Source organism: Podarcis bocagei, assembly GCF_964188305.1.
Source record: "Podarcis bocagei genome assembly, chromosome: 1".
Taxonomy (NCBI): Eukaryota; Metazoa; Chordata; class Lepidosauria; order Squamata; family Lacertidae; genus Podarcis; species Podarcis bocagei.
In genome coordinates, this window is record NC_138125.1 from 3,389,881 (window position 1) to 3,407,297 (window position 17,417).

The 17,417-nt window shown below is 50.2% G+C and overlaps 2 protein-coding genes and 1 long non-coding RNA gene across 4 annotated transcripts; 2 read left to right on the top strand and 1 right to left on the bottom strand.

Annotated features, from left to right (window-relative positions):
* The first annotated feature begins 2,519 nt into the window (after window positions 1-2,519).
* Window positions 2,520-8,301, top strand: LOC308588049 (zinc finger and SCAN domain-containing protein 21-like). 2 transcript variants are annotated; one of them, XM_081196242.1, is made up of 4 exons: window positions 2,520-2,606; window positions 3,888-4,704; window positions 6,057-6,183; window positions 7,317-8,301. In XM_081196242.1, the coding sequence occupies exons 1-4, from the start codon at window positions 2,524-2,526 to the stop codon at window positions 8,018-8,020; spliced, it is 1,731 nt and encodes a 576-aa protein (XP_081052368.1). In that variant the 5' UTR covers window positions 2,520-2,523; the 3' UTR covers window positions 8,021-8,301. The 2 variants fall into 2 exon arrangements, with proteins under 2 accessions (XP_081052368.1, XP_081052369.1); XM_081196243.1 differs by lacking the exon at window positions 2,520-2,606 and adding an exon at window positions 2,632-2,740.
* Window positions 8,302-8,313: 12 nt separating this feature from the next.
* On the top strand, window positions 8,314-10,313 carry LOC308588233. Its single transcript, XR_014008604.1, has 2 exons — window positions 8,314-9,488; window positions 10,030-10,313. It is a non-coding gene; the product is annotated as an uncharacterized lncRNA (long non-coding RNA).
* Window positions 10,314-11,751: 1,438 nt separating this feature from the next.
* On the bottom strand, window positions 11,752-13,006 carry LOC308588215 (small ribosomal subunit protein uS14). The gene is made up of 3 exons (XM_081196618.1): window positions 12,845-13,006; window positions 12,203-12,302; window positions 11,752-11,905 (listed from the first exon to the last, which is right to left on the bottom strand). Exons 1-3 carry the CDS (start codon window positions 12,904-12,906, stop codon window positions 11,897-11,899), a joined length of 171 nt encoding a protein of 56 aa, XP_081052744.1. The 5' UTR covers window positions 12,907-13,006; the 3' UTR covers window positions 11,752-11,896.
* Window positions 13,007-17,417: the final 4,411 nt, after the last annotated feature.

Sequence of the window (17,417 nt, forward strand, 5' to 3'; positions counted from 1 at the left end):
TTGCCCAGCTGGTTTATATCCTCCAGACATAAGTTGGAAACTTGTTAAGGTGATCTATGCAACAGCCAGTAGATTGCAGGAGAAAGAGAGATTATACCTGCTATTAAATGTATGTACATCTAGAATTTTTAAGCTGTGGAGTTGTAGCGATGAGATTTGCTGAAGCTCAAGGCAGCAAGGAAGCCATTTTCTCTAATGCAAGCTTGTGGGGAGTCGGTAGCAAGGAAAATTTTGCAGGTGCAGAAATGAATGGGTAAAGCAACTGTAAAGCAGGCAATGAAACGCCAGTTGAACCACTTCAATTCTAAGTCTGAATGTCATACCATTCAGGGGACCTCACCAGGGCAATCTCACCACAGATCGGTGGGAGTCTTCTCAAATCCACATGCTGAAGGGGCAAAGCTGAAGGTCCTGGGTTCAAGTCCTGGCCTCCGAGTAGGCTGAGGAAGGACCCTGCCTGAAACTCTGGAGAGCTGCTTTCCACCAGTCTGCACTAGAGAAATCAATAAGTGGTTTTCAACCTGTGTGCCGTGGCACCCTGGGGTGCCTTGAAGGATGGTCAGGGGTGCTGTGGGCAACACTGGCCTCTGTCCCTCTTTCCTTCCCTCCCTCCTCTCATGCCCTCTTGCATCTCCGCCTCCCGAAGGTTTGCATGGCTGTTTGTTGCAGCAGCCCTAGCTACAAGCTCTGCAGGTGAAAGCTGCCTCTGGGGCTGGCCAGGGGGTGCTTTCCAGGCCCCTGTGGGGCAGTGTGAGGAGGTGCCACTCTTTGGGGTGGGGTGGGGTGAACAGCTCAAAGACCAGTGGCAGAAGCTGCAGTTGCCCAGAGGAGCAAGGAGAGGGGAGGAGGTTGAGGGAATACTCTGCAAGGCAGGGTGTTCAAAAAAGAGTGAGAGGCTGCCAGCTCTGCAGGCAATGGGGTGACCTAATAGGGTTCCTGAGCCCCACAGGGGTGCCGCAGAAAGAATGGAGTAGGTCAAGGGAGCCGTGGAATCGAAAAGGTTGAAAACCAGAATTATCTGATTCAGTATAAGACAGCTTTCTATGTTCCTGCTAAATCTGTGGGAGGGAGGTAATTGGTTTGTTCTTGTTTGATTAGGTGTTTTGCTTTTGTGAACTGCCCTGGGATCTTTGGGGTGCTTTTGAGAGCCAGTATGGCTTAATGGTTGGAGAGTCAGACTGGGACTTGGGAGACCAAGGTTCAAATCCCCCACTCAGCTTTGAACTTCACTAGGTGATCTCAGGGGTCATTGCTTTCTCTCAGCTTACCCTACCTCGCAGGGTTGTTGTGCAGAATTAATAGGAGAGAAAAAGAGGGATATAACTGCAATAAATAAATAAATAGGTAAATGATGGTTTGGTGGTGGGGGCTTCAGTTTCCTAAGCTCTTTCTCTGATATCCAACACTTTTAAATTCAGCTTCTGAAAATAGTGCTCCATTCACTTCCTCTTCTAACATCAGTTTGTGTCTGGCCAGGTAAAAATAGCTCCCTGTGCCAACTTTATGAACCACCTAGAAATAAATGCCTTTATCAGCTCCAAGCCATCCTTACACCCTCCTCTCACTGGGACCAGAGATGGATTTAAAGGCAGAGCATCAAGTCAAGATAGCATCCAGGGGCTTCCCAGAAGCCATTAATGGAATATGCCAAGGAAGGTTGCTGAAACAGCTGCAGACATGTGCAGGACTAGCCCATGATCAGGCAGGGGAGAAGAGCAGAGAAGTCTGGCTTCTGGATCCATCCTCTTCTGACAGTAGTCAGACACTCCAACCGAAAGAAGCCCCCAAGCGGGACCGGAGCAGCAGCAAATCTCTCCTGGCTCCGGATTCTTCTCAGCAACTCGCATTCATGAGCTCCTGCCTCTTGTTTCTGTGTGGATGTGATACTGTGCGATACCAGCCGTGCTAAAAATTACTGGGTGATACCCAATTAAGCCACCCCTTCATTTCATTTCCACGGGCCCCATTTTGAGCATGATTAATGTCCGTAGAATTGGGACCCCGAGGGTCATCTAGTCCAGCCCGCTGCAATGCCAGGAATCACAGCTCAAGAATCCTACGTTGCCTTTGCGGTTGGGCGCAAGGCAATAAATTATGTCGATCATTTAAATGCCCTGCTGTGTCCCAAAGTTGCACGCAATAATTTTTTAAGAGGAAAGTATCGTTAAGATATTTGAAGCAATAAACAGAGCGTCATAATACGAAACAGCAGGAGATCAGAGCAAAGGGTTGAGAACAGCAGGAAAATCCCTCGCAGGCCAAAGAGGACTCTGCAAGCTTGCAAGGTTTTTAGCCGGGGCAATCAGCATAAGGTCCATTATTTGACTATTGATTCAAAACCCTAAATGTATTTTATATAACTGACTTTTAAGTTTCCATTCTTTGCATATCGTATTGTTGCTTTATTGCTATGGCCGACGCAAATAAAGATCCATTCATTCATTCATTCATTCATTCATTCATTCATTCATTCATTCACAAAGAGCAGCCATGGAGACGTCTCCGATCTCTCCATTCTTCTCCATGGGAAGATTTCACTTCCGTTCCGGGGCGAAGGAAGGAAACGAGCCCGGAAGTTCAGCCTCAGACAAAAAGAAATACATACAGTAAATCCTGCGGTGACTCTAGCCTTTTTGCTATCTCTGCGAAGCAGTGGCTGGGGAAGGTTTGCTACTAAATAGCGCAGCAGCAGCAGCTGAGATAGAGCCGGACCGGGGAGGAAGGGGGGGCACGTGTAGAGGTGAGATGCAGAAGATGCATTGCAAAGGGGGAGGACAGAGGGTGGCAAGATCCTTGCAAGACACCCCCCCACCATTCATCCCTTCTTGCAACACCCCCCCAAGTAAGCTGCCAGCTGTGCAGCATCAGTGAATTTGTCTGGGGAGGGGGCGCTTTGCAAGGATAGGGGATCTAGGCCCTTGGGAACCCCACTGGGGTGGGAAGGGAGGGGGGCAGAGACGGGTTGTTTCTGTATCTAGTTAGCTCTGGCTATGGAGATGCCTGGGGAGGGGGGTTATTGGGTTCTTGTTTCTATTTTTATTATGTATTTTATATTTTTCTACTGTGATATTATCTTGTGAACCATCCTAAGACGTACGGATATGTGGCAGTAAAGAAATGTAAATCAATTAAATAAGGCCAGGGCAGAGGATGGGTCTGTGTGTGTGTGTGTGTGTGTGTGTTTAGAGAGGCATCTCCATGGAGAGGGGCAAGGTTGGGGGGTGGCTGATGCGTGAGCAGACCAGGTGGGAGACCATTGACTTTACTCTGCAGAAAGCAGCTTTGCACGCTCCCAGAAGGACCCACCCTCTGCACCCTCCTGTCCCCCTCCCTGGATAAGAGCCCTTTCTTCCGGGGAGACACATGCCCAGAACTCTAGTGGGAGCATCCATCTGCCCTTGCAGTCCTCAACTGGAGAGGCAACAGCTGGTTGCTGTGGGTGGGCCTCTTCTTCATGATCTCATCTTCCCCATCTTATTCTGCGCAGCCAAGATTTTGAGGGATTTGAGCTGGAAGGTTTCTTCACTTTTCATCCACAGGAGGCCTATCTGACCACTGCCATTCTCACCTCCTTTTCTCCTCTTTTGGGACCCCTCCTGAACCTGACTATCCAAAGATGATGAATCTGGTTTTGGGAAATGGTTCACTTTCAAATTCACTCTGAGTGCTCAAACAGCAGAAAAGAGACTGTAGTTAGGTAAAGTTCTGGCTGCATTTACAAAATAAATAGGCTGGGTTTTTAAAAAATCTTTTGGAAACCCACTAAAACAGGCACAATGTCCATGTTATTTGCTGTATGGCCAGTTTGTTTAGAAATAAAAGGTGAAGGGTCTTCTGGAGGCTGACAGCTCCAGTGTTCCAATTCTGCCTTTCCTCTTCCTTGACAGGAGCTCAGCGCAGCTGTCCAGATTTCTGTCGTTTATTCCTGAGCTGCTGGAGTTATTGGCGAAGATGAAGATGGAGGAAGACGCTGCGACAGGAGGCGCCCCAGAGGAAGCAGGAAGAGACCAGGGCACTGTAGACTGCAAACCCAAAATGGAGGACAGAACGCAGCCCCCAGAAGCTATGAGATCCATTCAGAAAGCAGCCCCGCAGCCGGTGAAAGAGGAGCCGGAAGAAGGCTTCTCCCACCAGTGGGAATCCCAGTGGCAGGACTTCCTGAGGACAGTGGACCCCCCTTGCCAGGGCCCAGAAGCCCAGCCTGAGGAGCCCATGCCGTGGGGCGACACAAAGGCCTTCCTGGCCTCATTTGAGCAAGTGGCCGCCGCCTGCCGCTGGCCCCGGGAGGAGTGGGTGGCGCGGCTCTTGCCGGCCCTCCGAGGAGAAGCCGCATTGGCCTTTGGCTTGCTGGAGGGCAGCGACCGAGAGGACTACGGGAAGGTGAAGGCGGCCCTCTTGCGCAGAGATGCCCTCGGCCGGGAGAGGCGGCGGCAGCACTTCCGGCGCTTCGGCTATGGGGAGGCCAAGGGGCCTCGGGCCGTTCATGGGAGACTCCAGGAGCTGTGCCACCAGTGGCTGGCCGTCGAGAGGCACTCCAAGGAGCAGATCCTGGAGCTCCTGATCCTAGAGCAGTTCCTGACCGTCCTGCCGCCCGAGATCCAGGGCTGGGTGAGGGAACGGGGCCCCGAGACCTGCTCCCAGGCAGTGGCCCTGGCCGAAGACGTTTTGCTCAGGCAGCAGGAGGCTGAGAGAGACGGAAGCCAGGTGATTTCTCTGCAAAGTTCCTCTGCGGTGGGACTTAAGGATCTGGGTCCAGAAAGTGCACCCTCCAGGCCTAGTTTTTGGGTACAGCTGTGCCCACAGCCTGGCCTGACCCTCACAGTTGCCCCACAGAGTAAATAACAGGACACCAGAAATCTAGGTGCTCAAGTTTGCATTGCATTCCTATTTCCCCTTCCTTCCGATATAGGTAGGAAAGCCTTATTGGGTAATAATGATAATTTTATTATATGTATCCTATCTGATTGGCTTGCCCCTGCCTCTCTAGGTGGCTTCAAACATATATAAAGACATAATAAAACACCAGACACTAAAAACTTCCCAATGCAGGGAAGCCTTCAGATTTTCTTCTAAAGGTGATATAGTTACTCATCTCCTTGACACCTGATGGGAGGGCGTTCCACAGGGTGGGTGCCACCACCGAGGAGGCCCTCTGTAAATAATTATTGCACCTTTTCCTCCAAGGAGCTCCAGGCAGCGTACACAGCTCTGCTCCTCATTAATCCCCACACCAACCCCCTTGCGAGGTAGATCAGGCTGAGAGGCAGTGGCTGTTCCCTCAGGGTCACCCAGGGAGCGTCCTGGCTGAGTGGGGATTTGAACCCTGGGCTCTCACTACACCACCCTGGCTCTCTGATCAGTCATGGTTGCCAACCTTTTTGGGACCAGTGGGCACATTTTGAATGTTGAGAAAGTACTGTGGGCTTCCATGGGGAGCATGATGTGGCATAATGCAAAATTAGAAAAATATAGTCGTTGCTCCTTCTCTCGCCCACAGTCTTACGCTTGCCATGCAGTCACCCAGGTTTTGGTGGTCCTGACCGTGGGCATCACACAATATTGATTTCACCCACACACACATGCAGCATGTGAAGACCGCTAGCAAGCATTAGCCTCTCTCACAAACACACATACAGATATTGTACCTCTGTCTTTCTCGCACACTCCTCCCTCTCTCTGCTCAAGGGCATCTCTCTCCGTCACACCCACAGAGCAGGCTGCAGAAACCCATCACCCCATTGAATCTCCTACAGATTAGCCAGAAGATGCACCCACTGAGGGTCCTGCTCTTCCCTCTGTGGCCTCCCCCTGGCCAATTGCCCCAGGCAGAAAGCCTCCAGGAGTGCCTTCGCTCTGTCCTGCTGGAGCTGCCCCTCCGGCTGGGGGTCAGTTGCTGTGGGTGAGCGACAATCAGACTCCAAATTCCTGGAGACAGGCAGCCTGTATCTGAGCCCCCAATGTGGCCATGGGGCTGCTAAGTCAAGACTGGGATAGTGAAGTGGGCCTTGGGATCTAGGGGTCCCCTGTTCTGAAAGGCTTCCTTGCTGCTCTTGCAGGTGGCCTTTGAGGTGGTGGCTGTGAATTTCTCCGAGGTAGAAACTGCTCCTGCTGGTGGGGAGCAGGAGGGGCCCCTGTGCGCTGAAGCAAAGCAGGAGGAGGAGGACCAGGAAGCCAGCAAGTTGGGTAAGAGGGGGGTGCCTCCTGCTGGTCTGAGTTCCTCGTTTCTCTTCAGAAAAGCTTAGGAGATGCTCTTGCCATTAGAATATCCAGGCTCTTTGGGGTTTCTAAGGGTGGGAGGCGGGGACAGTGCCCAGAAAAAACACTCTCTCGATGCAATTAGTATTTCTCTCTGGTGGCCCCCATTGTTATCCTCACCAATGCATTAATTGCTGGTGTAATAATAATAATAATAATAATAATAATAATAATAATAATAATAATAATAATAAATTATTTATACCCCGCCCATCTGGCTGGGCTTCCCCAGCCACTCTGGGCAGCTTCCAACAAAATATTAAAATACCGTAATGCATCAAACATTAAAAGCTTCCCTAAACAGGGCTGCCTTCAAAACTGCAAACAGATCTATTTAAAACAAAGCAAGCCCAATACAAAGAAGGAGGCGTTCTTGCAGAGATTCGTTCATTCATTCACTGGGAAAGCCTGTAGGAACAAACATATCTTCAATTGTTTTAGGAATGTGCACATAGTTGGTGCCTGTCGTATCTCAGCAGGAAAGCTGTTCCGCAGAACAGGAGCAGCCATACATGAAGCCTTGCTCTGAGTAACTGGGGGGCGGGTAACTTAATTGCAGGATGGTACATACCTCAGACGTACTGCGGCAAACTTCATTAAACCAAACGTCCAGCAGTTCTTTAGGTAAAAAACCTAAAGATTGCTTGAGCCTCTCTCAACTCTCTTCTGTGAGCTTGCTAATGCTGGTCCCTCTACTGAATGGGTCATGTTATTGTTTGTTCGCTTATTAAATTTGTATATCACTCCCCCCCAAGGAGCTCAAAGTGGCATATGCTCTTATCTTCTCCCCCATTTAATCCCCACAACCATGTGGGCTGGGTTTGGGCTGAGAGTGAATGACTGGCCCAATATCACCCAGTGAGCTTCATGGCCCAGTGGGGTGGGGAATTTGAACCCTGGTCTCCCAGGTCCTTTGCCCCATCACTCTAACCATTACACCACACTGCCTCCCCCTAATGTTCTGAATCTCCACCCTTTATATTTCCCCTGCTTTAAAACTCTTGTTTCTTTTCTCTAGCGCAGGGAAAGAGTCATTTGGGATTCTCTCATTTCTTACGCAGGCAAAGAATGGCTGGCCGCACACCAGAGGGAGACGTTCACAGCGGAAGATTCGGGCCAAGCAGGGGTGTCCCTGTGGAAAGCGGAAGAGGTGGTTCCCCAGTGCCGCTTCCAGGAAAATGCCGCCGCCAGTCAGGAGAGGCCTGAGGGCCAGCTGAGGACATACTCCGGAGGGGATGGAGACGCATCTGTACCTTTTGAGGGAGATTACACAGCCCTCATTGTGACCACCGTCCAGGCAGGAGTGGACACAGGGAAGAAGCGGAATGCCTGCCGAGCTTACGGGAAAAGCTTCAGCCCGGGTTCCGGCGTGCTCAAGAGCCGCCGAGCGGGAGCCAAAGCCCACAAATGCCAGGTCTGTGGGAAGTTCTTCCTTTCTGGCTCCAAGCTCATCATCCACCAGAGGACCCACACGGGGGAGAAGCCCTACAAATGCTCGTCTTGTGGGAAGACGTTCAGGTCCAGCTCGGTCCTGTACCGTCACCAGAGGATCCACACAGGAGAGAAGCCTCACAAGTGCCCCGTCTGTGGAAGGAGGTTCGGCAGCAACTCCAACCTCAATCGGCACCAGAGGATCCACACCGGGGAGAAGCCGTACGAGTGCACGGAATGCGGGAAGAGCTTCATCCAGAGGGCCAACTTGAATAAGCACCACAGAATCCACCAGGGGGACGGGAAAAGCCGGGAGGGTTTCAGCACGAGCTGAAAACACAAAGTGGGTGCAAATTGTGTGCACACAGGAGGAAACCGCTTAAGAGACCGGATCGTGCAGCAACACTTTTCAGAGGAGTATTTCGGAAAAGGACACAGAAATTCCTGTGTTGCAGCGGGTTGGGCTGGATGACCCTAAGGGTCCCTTCCTACAATTCTGATTCCATGAACTCCAGAAATCCCAGAGGACTTTTTGGAACTGTTCTGGGTGCATTGATGAGGTGTAAGATACCGTGGGGTGAGGGGGGCACTACTGTGAGTGTGCTGGCTGCTCCCCATCATCACAGGCTCCCTATGAAGTGAGGCCTTGCTCTCAGTGCAAGGCAAGATTGTGGGCTGTATTGTATGTTATGTGAAAAAAGGGAGGAGACAAATGTAAACACTAAATAATTTCAGTTGCATTCCTTCTTTAAAAACTCCCCTTACTTTTTCTTCTTCTTTTAATACTGCCTTTCCTTCAAAATCTCAGCCGAGGCAGCTTATAGTTTAAACATGTCCCTTTCATGTTGAGCTAAGGAGAGAGAATCACACCAATAACATGAAGAGAGCAACAGGCAAAGCCAGCGGTCAATGCAATTGCAGTGGAGCAAATGCAATGTTTTCATGAGTTAGGCAGAGAAAGGGCCTTAGCTCAGTGAGAAAGCATGTACTCGGCATGTAGAAGGAGCCAAGTTCAGTCCCAATGGCATCTCCAGGGAGGGCTGGAGAAGACCCTCTCTGAAATCGCGGGGGGAGGTGACACTGAACTAGTATCTGACTCTACCAGGCAGCTTTCAGGATGTGAAGTTGAGCATTCTGTTGACAGGGATCTCCTAAGGTTGCTTGGAGAGGCAGAAGGTTGTGCATTTATTTATTTAGTTAGTTATTTATTTTTGTGTCCAACCAATTGATTCTCAGAGTATCCATCCCATTGAAATTAATGGACTTAAGTACGGTAGGTCCATTGATTTCTATGGGATGTATTCAGCATAACTAAGGAGGTCGCTCACTCCAGTAGCATTTCTGTTTGCCTGATGGGATGATCTCTCCTCCCTACCACCACCCCAGCCAGTTTTTGGGGTGGGGGCAGGAAGAAAAGTCCCATTGCACTCTCTGATGGGAATGAACTTCCCAGGGGGCACCTGGGGGGGCCAGAGCTCAAGAGGGTGATGGATTAGATCACAAGGTGGACTGTGCGTTGCCTCCTACAAAACAGCTGATTCTTCTCCAGAAGGGGCATTTTCATTGGTCCAGCACAAACTGAGTGATCCCATCTCTGGAGCAAAGGCACCAACAAAGCCCAGGTAAATGAACCAGGAATGGAACCACTGACCATTTTATTTTAATGGGAATTAGCTGAAATGACTGGTTTACGTATTTGTTTCCTCCAAAGAAGGACTTCAGATTCCCCAAACTTGACCAGCTCTCATGCCTGGAAGAAGTTGCAATTGTCTGTGGCCTGGACGATGGAGAGAAATTTTCAGGTAGCTCTTTCAATGTGCGTTTGGATCCTTTGATGAGCTGAGAATGGTCAGAGAGGTTACTGAATCCTCCATTATGATACATGCAAAATAAGGCTGCTGACATAGACGTAGCCAGGAATTTAAAAAACCAAGTTATCTGCAATGCAATTGGTCAGTTAAGTATTTTAATTTACTTGATTGGGGGGCAGCTACCCCCTCTGCCCCCTCCTGGCTATGTCCATGACCCGTGGCACCCTGAGATGCATGCAGAGGCTAGTTAAGAGTCTGGTGAGTCACCGGATACAAGAGTTAGGAAAACAAACACTCCTATTCCATGGGAGCAATCCTTTTAAAGGAGAATCCAAGGGCAAGAGGATGGATAGACAGATCCACAGCTTGCTGCTTAGAAGAGCATCTTTTGGGTAACGCTGTGAATTGCCCCTTTTGATGGCAGAAATGCTCAGGCCAAGACAACTCATCAACACACATAATTTAGAAGTGAACTGATTTGAGTGTTTCTTTTCCCCCTTGGGCTCTGACTGGGTTTCTCTCTTTATTCCAGCAGGTGGTGAAGAGAAGATCAGAAATGAGGGGAAACTGGATAGCATCCCATCAGAAAGAGGCAAGCCCTAGGAAATAAAGGGAATTTTTGCTTCCAAGACAGAACAATGAAGCAAGGGGCAAACTAGACCAGAAAGAGGATACCACAAGTGGGGATAATGAATGTTGTGCACCTGTTGTGCTCAGGTGCTGCTTGCAGGTTTCCCACTGAGGAATCTCATTGTGAGAACAGGATGCTGGACTAGATGGGGCCCCTGGTCAGATCCAGCAGGGCTTCCGGTTTTTTTATATTGATTTGGGTTTAGATGAATTTAGGGACAAACTTTTGTGTTTATCAGTAGTTAAGGTTGTGTTTCCAAGCTTTTTGACCTGTAAACTAGGAGCATTTGATGCTGTTTTAACGATAAGCTTCCAATTACCTTGTAACACCTGTATATAACTATGTAATTATCACTTTATTTACTCTTACTGATTAGGTTGTGTGTTTTCCTCTTCTATATTCCCAGCTATAAACTAGAATAAACACACTTTCATTCTAAATTACAAAGAACAATTTATTTAAAGTGAGATCTATAGCAGTGTCCATCTACAAACTGAACACATATTTGAGCGTTTATATTCAGACCATCTCACTTGCTCCTGCCCATTCCAACTTGCAGTGGGTTTCCAAAAGCAGTCTACTTTTCTGAGCCATTCTATACAAGATCGTTTTTTGAACATTAGATGCCAGGAACATAACCAGGAATATTCCACTTGCAGAGAATGTTTTCTACAAATCCATTTTGTTTCATGGGAGCCATATGATACTCTATGGCTAAGCCATGTAGCTTTGGAACATTGTCAAAAGAGCCCAGTAAAGTCCTGCTGCCAAAGCAGGGGCCTGCTCTGCTTAAACAGTTGTAAGATACAACCCATATGGCATACAAAACAAATAATGAGGAGTGCGGGTTTGGTCATAACAATAAAAAGAACTTTATGCATGTGGGGGGAGTATATTATTTGGAAGAGGTGTGTATCTGAAGAAGTGTACATGCACACGAAAGCTCATAGTAATAAGAAACTTAGTTGGTCTCTAAGGTGCTACTGGAAGGAATTTTTTTATTTTATTTGGAAGATGGTTGTTGATATAATCTAGCTGGTTTTGCATTTTTCACCAGGAATATGTTTATTCCTATCTTTTCTGTATCATTTTAATTTTAGTATGTCTGCTGCATAAGGGAGCACTCTTATTATTTATTATAAATGGGCATCTAATGGAAGGCTTACTTTTGAAAAATATTGGATGCCATCACAGGAAACCATTTTTAAAAAGTGGCTCCTAGAAGGAAAACATGAAATTGGTCAGGCTATGTGTCCTAAAAACAAATTCAAAGGTGAAGCATGGAGAACGATAATCAGTTGTTTTAATTGTAGAGAACATAAACCAAACCATGAATTAAGCTTTTAAAGAAACCCTATTTGCTTTAAAAATTAACAGTGTATGTGGAGATCCAATGTCTTTATGATCCTGCCTGTTAATGAGTAATATTTCTGTATGGATCTAATTTGTGCAAGTAATTTCAACAAAAATAGGGATGGAAAAATTAAGTACAGATTCTTGAACAAATCCTTGCTCATACCATGGATATGGGCCATAAGATGACAAGGTAGATGACAAGGCCCCTTTTGGGTGCTATTTGCTCTGACTATAGAACTATGTGAAATCATGCGCATCACATCAGAGTTTGAGAATCTGGGCAAACAAGTCCCTATTTTTTTATTTTTCTGTACACAAAAGCATCTTATGTGTGGCAAGAGGGTCTCAACCAGCCGAAGCAGCTTCCATGTTTGCCATCCTCTTCCGGCCATCTCTGCAGGTGGACAGATGTTTAATCCAGCTGTAAAGTTGGGAGAGAGAAGAGTGAAGACGTTTAGTGTGACTTTCTCTTGGAGTTCCCCCAAATCGTGGCTTCTTCCTCTGGGCTTGTGACTGCCGAAACCAAAGAGGCCCCTTTTTCTACTCTTAGGCATCTCTCCTCTTGGGAAGGAGCAACTCGCCCCTTCTGCCCGCCTTTTAGGCTCAGGGAAGCGCAAGGAGCAGGGCTGGCGGCCCTCGCTGGCCTCTCTCCCTAGAGAAGCGCCCCCCCCCCGTCCCAGAGCCCCTCCATCCTCCCTTGCCCCCCCTCCCATCTCACCTTGATGAAGCCGATGTCCTTGGCGTACTGGCGGAAGCACTGGCGGCACATGTTGAGCCCGTACTTGCGGATCAGGCCGTGGCGGTTGGAGCAGACGCGGCTTGGGGGGGGGGAGAGAGAGAGGCCTGGGGGTCAGCTGGGGGGACGGGGCCCCTCTTTCCCTCCCCCCTCGGAGGAAGCGCCCCCTCAACCCCCTCCCACAGAGGGGAATGGGGAGAGAAAGAGAGAGGCCTGTGGGTCAGGGGACCCTCCTCCCTATACTCCCCCCTCCTCTCAGAGGAAGCGCCCCCTCAGACCCCCCCGGGCTTGGCTGCCCCCCCCGCCCTTTTAGAGCCCCAGAGGATGGGGAGCCTCCTTCTCTTTCCCTCCCGGAGGCGCCTCATGGCGGCGGGGCTCCCTCCCTCACACGTGCCTGGGGGGGGGGGAGGAAGAGGCCTGGGGTCAGCTGGAGGGCAGGAGGGACCCAACACTCCCTGTACTCCCCCCCCTCGGAGGAAGCGCCCCCTCAGACCCCCCCGGGGCCTCCTTCTCTTTCCCTCCCTGAGGCGCCTCGTGGCGGCGGGGCTCCCTTCGCTCCTTCCCTCTTCCGCCCCCCCCCGCCCTGATCCTTCTCCCCCGCTCCCTCCCCCGCCCGCCACCCACCAGGATCGGGATCCCTGGCCGAACTTCCTCGGGTGGCTCCAGTAGAGCTGCTGGTGCCCCATCTTGCTCGGCGCCTGGCGAGGAGGGAAAGGCCGCGCCCCACTGCGCACGCGCGGGCGGAGGAAGAGCCTCTCCCGTGGTGCCCCGCGCCCCCGCCAGCCCCGCCCCTCTACCCTGACGTCACGCCCCCCCGCCAGCCCCGCCCCCTCCCCCTGACGTCACGCCGAGCCAAGAGCCTGTCCTGCGCGCGTCTCTCCCGTGGTGCCCCGCGCCGGCCCGAGCTCCGCCCCCTCCCCCTGACGTCACGCCGCGCCGAGCCAAGAGCCTGCCCTGGGCGCGTCTCTCCCGTGGTGCCCCGCGCCGGCCCGGGCCCCGCCCCCTCTCCCTGACGCCGCGCCCCCGCCGACCCGAGCTCCGCCCCTCTCCTCTGACGTCACGCCGCGCCGAGCCAAGAGCCAGTCCTGCGCGCCTCTTTGCCAGCCGGGCGCGGTGGCGCGTGCCTGTAATCCAGCTACTCCTGGAGGCTGAGTCTGGCGGATCGCTTGAGCTCAGGAGTTCGGGGCTGCTGTGGGCTATGCCGATCGGGTGTCCGCACTAAGTTCGGCATCAATATGGCGAGCCCCGGGGAGCCGAGGCGCGCCAGGTTGCCCAAGGAGGGGTGAACCGGCCCAGGTCGGAGACGGAGCAGGTCAAAACTCCCGTGCCGATCAGTAGTGGGACCGCGCCTGTGAATAGCCGCTGCAGCCGCGCCTGGGCAACACAGCGAAACCCAGACTCTCCTTTTGCTGCTCATGAATAATGATTAATAATAATATTAATAATAATAATTTTAAGGGCAATCGGGAGAGAGAGAGAGAGAGGCGCTGCAGCCGCGCCTGGGAAACACAGCGAAACCCAGACTCTCTTTTGCTCATGAAAGAATTATATTAATAATATGAAGGGCAAGTCGGAGAGGTCTTTTTATTGCATTCAGCAGCAATCTAATAATAATAATAATAATAATAATAATAATAATAATAATATTAAGGGCAATTGGGAGAGAGAGGCGCTGCAGCCTCGCGGGGGCAACACAGCCAAACCCAGACTCTTTTGCTCATTGAAAGAGTAATAATAATATTATTATTAAGAAGGGCAAGTGGGAGAGAGGCGCTGCAGAAAGAACAATGCTAAATGCATTTATTCCATCAAGTGCAAAATAATAGATTCCATCAAGGGAACTCGCCCCCTGCCTTTGCCCCCCGGATCAGACAGAGGGTCACTGGCCGCTTGCAGGAACTGCTCAGCCCGCAGGAAAAGCGACGGGCCCCGCGGCGCGGAGATCTCGGGGAGGGAGCGGGTTGCAGGGACTCTTGGCCGGGAAAGGGAGTTTGCTCGGCGGCTCGCAAGCCTTGACTGCATTTCTGCAAAGAACTTCTCCACTGACCGGACAGAGCCCAATGGGCTCCTGCGCTGCGCGACCGCCTCCTCCTGGCCAGAGCCAGGAAGTGCCGCTCGGGCCGCGCGCACTTCCCCCAGCCGCCAGCAGGGGTCAGCGCAGCAGCGCTTCGGCATAGGAACGTGGGAAGAAAGATGCTTTTAGGATTTTTTAGCTGCAGAAACAGATAAGCCCTTCCAGAAGTGGAACCACAGGGTAAATGAGCAAGCTGAGCTTTATTTAGAAATGGGGGGAAATGTGATCCCCCACAATGTATATTCCACTTCCCAGACACGGTCCATTGAAGCTGCCCCTAAACTGGTTTCCAGATGTTTGGGACTACATGTCCCATCACCCCTGATCATCACCCTTGCAGGGCCCTGGTCTTCGTGGTGCATCCTGGAGGCCCTTGGTGCCTCCAGAGACTGCCAGGATTTTGTGGGAGCAATTTAAGGTATGGTTGGCAGATTTCTGTCAATGAATCCGGGGACACTATTTTTGGGGAAGCTGAGTAGCAACAGGGAGTCAATAGTGGGGATGGTGAGGCGAAAGATCCTGGGCCCAAGCACACATGCACATTGTATAAAGGCGCAAAGCCCTTCTTTCACACCCTGTGAAGCATAAATGCGAAACATAAATGCACCGGCACTCCGGAGGCGCAAAAGCTGCGCACGGACAGGGAGAATCCCTCTTGCTCTAGTCTACCGGATGCCAATCTGCCAGGCGCAATGTGCTTTCAGGATGATTATGCATTACTAGAGGAAAAGCTGACAAACATCGTTGTGGGCTGGTCTCTTTTTAATGAGTGCGAGGTACAATCACAAGAGAGGCTGAAGAAAAGGATGCAGTTAAGCAGCCTGGCTGGTATGCACGAAGTAGAGCCAGTGCTTTTTGCTAGAATAAGAGGTGCCGCTTCTCACCATGAAGTTGTTACAGTAAGTGCTGCACTTTTTAACCAAAAAAAAGAGTTGGTGCCGGTACTGCGTACCCTTGAGTGCCCCCCTGGAAGAAGAAGAAAGTACTGGATATAGCATTTGCAAAATTACCAGTCCTGCTTCCAGCCCCATGGCCAGTGCCTCTGAAAGTCCTTTGGTCAGACATGGCTCTTGACAGCACCTGAGAGACAGTCGGTTCCACCTCCTTGCTAAGAGACCCACACCTGTAATTAAGTCCTGTCTTGCTAGGTGGGGTAACTAAGAAGTTATCCTCCGCCTGCTTGTTATTACTGATTTGCATTTCTTCCCTGCCCTTCACCATAAGGTCCCATCTCAGGTTACAGCAATTTTGTGACATTAAAAACAGTGTAAAATGAATTAAAATGGTGCAAAATGAATAAAATGGTGACAGCAGTCACGAAATTAAAAGACGCCTGCTTCTTGGGAGAAAAGCAATGACAAACCTAGACAGCATCCTAAAAAGCAGAGACATCACCTTGCCAACAAAGGTCCGTATAGTTAAAGCTATGGTTCTCCCAGTAGTGATGTATGGAAGTGAGAGCTGGACCATAAAGAAGGCTGATCGCCGAAGAATGGATGCTTTTGAATTCTGGTGCTGGGGGAGACTCTTGAGAGTCCCATGGACTGCAAGAAGAACAAACCTCTCCATTCTTCAGGAACTCAGCCCTGAGTGCTCACTGGAAGGACAGCTCCTGAAGCTGAGGCTCCAAGACTTTGGCCCCCTCCTGAGAAGAGAAGACTCCCTGGAAAAGACTCTGATGCTGGGAAAGATGCACAAGGAGAAGGGGACAACAGAGGACGAGATGGTTGGACAGTGTTCTCGAAGCTACCAGCATGAGTTTGACCAAACTGCAGGAGGCAGTGGAAGACAGGAGTGCCTGGCGTGCTCTGGTCCAGGGGGTCACGAAGAGTCAGACACGACTAAACGACTAAACAACAACAAAATGAATTACAGTCAATAGAATAGGATGGGGCCTAAAACATGCATATCAGGTGTCAAAGGTGTTTTAGGATTTGCACTAGAGGACCCTTGCGGTCCCTCCAACTCTACAATTCTGTCATTCTGTTGCTTCTGGCTTGCGGGTGGAAATTTGTCTTTGATCTTACCTGGGATTCCAGCAGAGGGTAATGCAGACCAACAATCTATTATTGTCCCGTAAAGAGGGAAGCAGAAGTCAAGATATCAACATCAGCATTCACACATTTGGGGCTGTAAACAATATTTCAACTAGAAGCAATGACTGACACATCTCTCAGTGATAAGTTATGCATCCAGGATTGTGCCATTGCTTCCAGAGGTTTCATCACCATTTGTGGGAAGCTGCAGACAGGGTACAGAACAATAACTCGGTGGTGAAGTGCACATCCGGGGCTTGGATTTGAGAGTTCATTTATTTATTTCATTCCGCACTCCACCCCCCATTTCTTTCTTTTCTGATTTTAATTTATTTTATTTTGCAACACACACATAACACTAATAAAAGGAAAAGAAAAGAACACTTCAAAAGAAAATACAAAAAACCAATACGAAACAAATAATGGACAATGAACATATTTCAGTTCTTCTTTTCTTCCACTTGACTTCCTTCGTCCCATTTCTATCCCACTGTTCATCCAAGGAGCTCAAGCTGGCGTACCTCGTTCTCCGCCTCCCCACATTACCCTCACAACAACCCTGTGAGGTAGGTTGGTCTGAGGGCAAGTGACCAGCCCATGGGTAGGCAAACTAAGGCCCAGGGGCCGGATCTGGCCCAATCGCCTTCTCAATCCGGCCCACGGGCTGTCCGGGAATTAGCGTGTTTTTACATAAGTATAATGTGTCCTTCTATTTAAAATGCATCTCTGGGTTATTTCTGGGGCATAGGAATTCGTTCATTTCCCCCCAAAAAATATAGTCCCCCCCCCACAAGGTCTAAGGGACAGTAGATTGACCCCCTGCTGAAAAAGTTTATGGACCCCTGGGTCACTGGCCCAAGGTCACCCAGTGAGTTTCATGACTGAGTAGGGATTTGAACACTGGTCTCCCAGGTCTTTGTCCAATGCTCTAACCACTATGCTACACTACAGTGGCTCTCTTTAACCACACTACCCAGGGCAGTCGCGCTCCCAAAGAGGAAGTGAAGTGCCCAGTATTCCTTAAGGAGCGTCTCCTCCCCCATATTTCTGCCTGTGGTCCAGCGCCGAGGGCCTTCTGGCGGTTCCC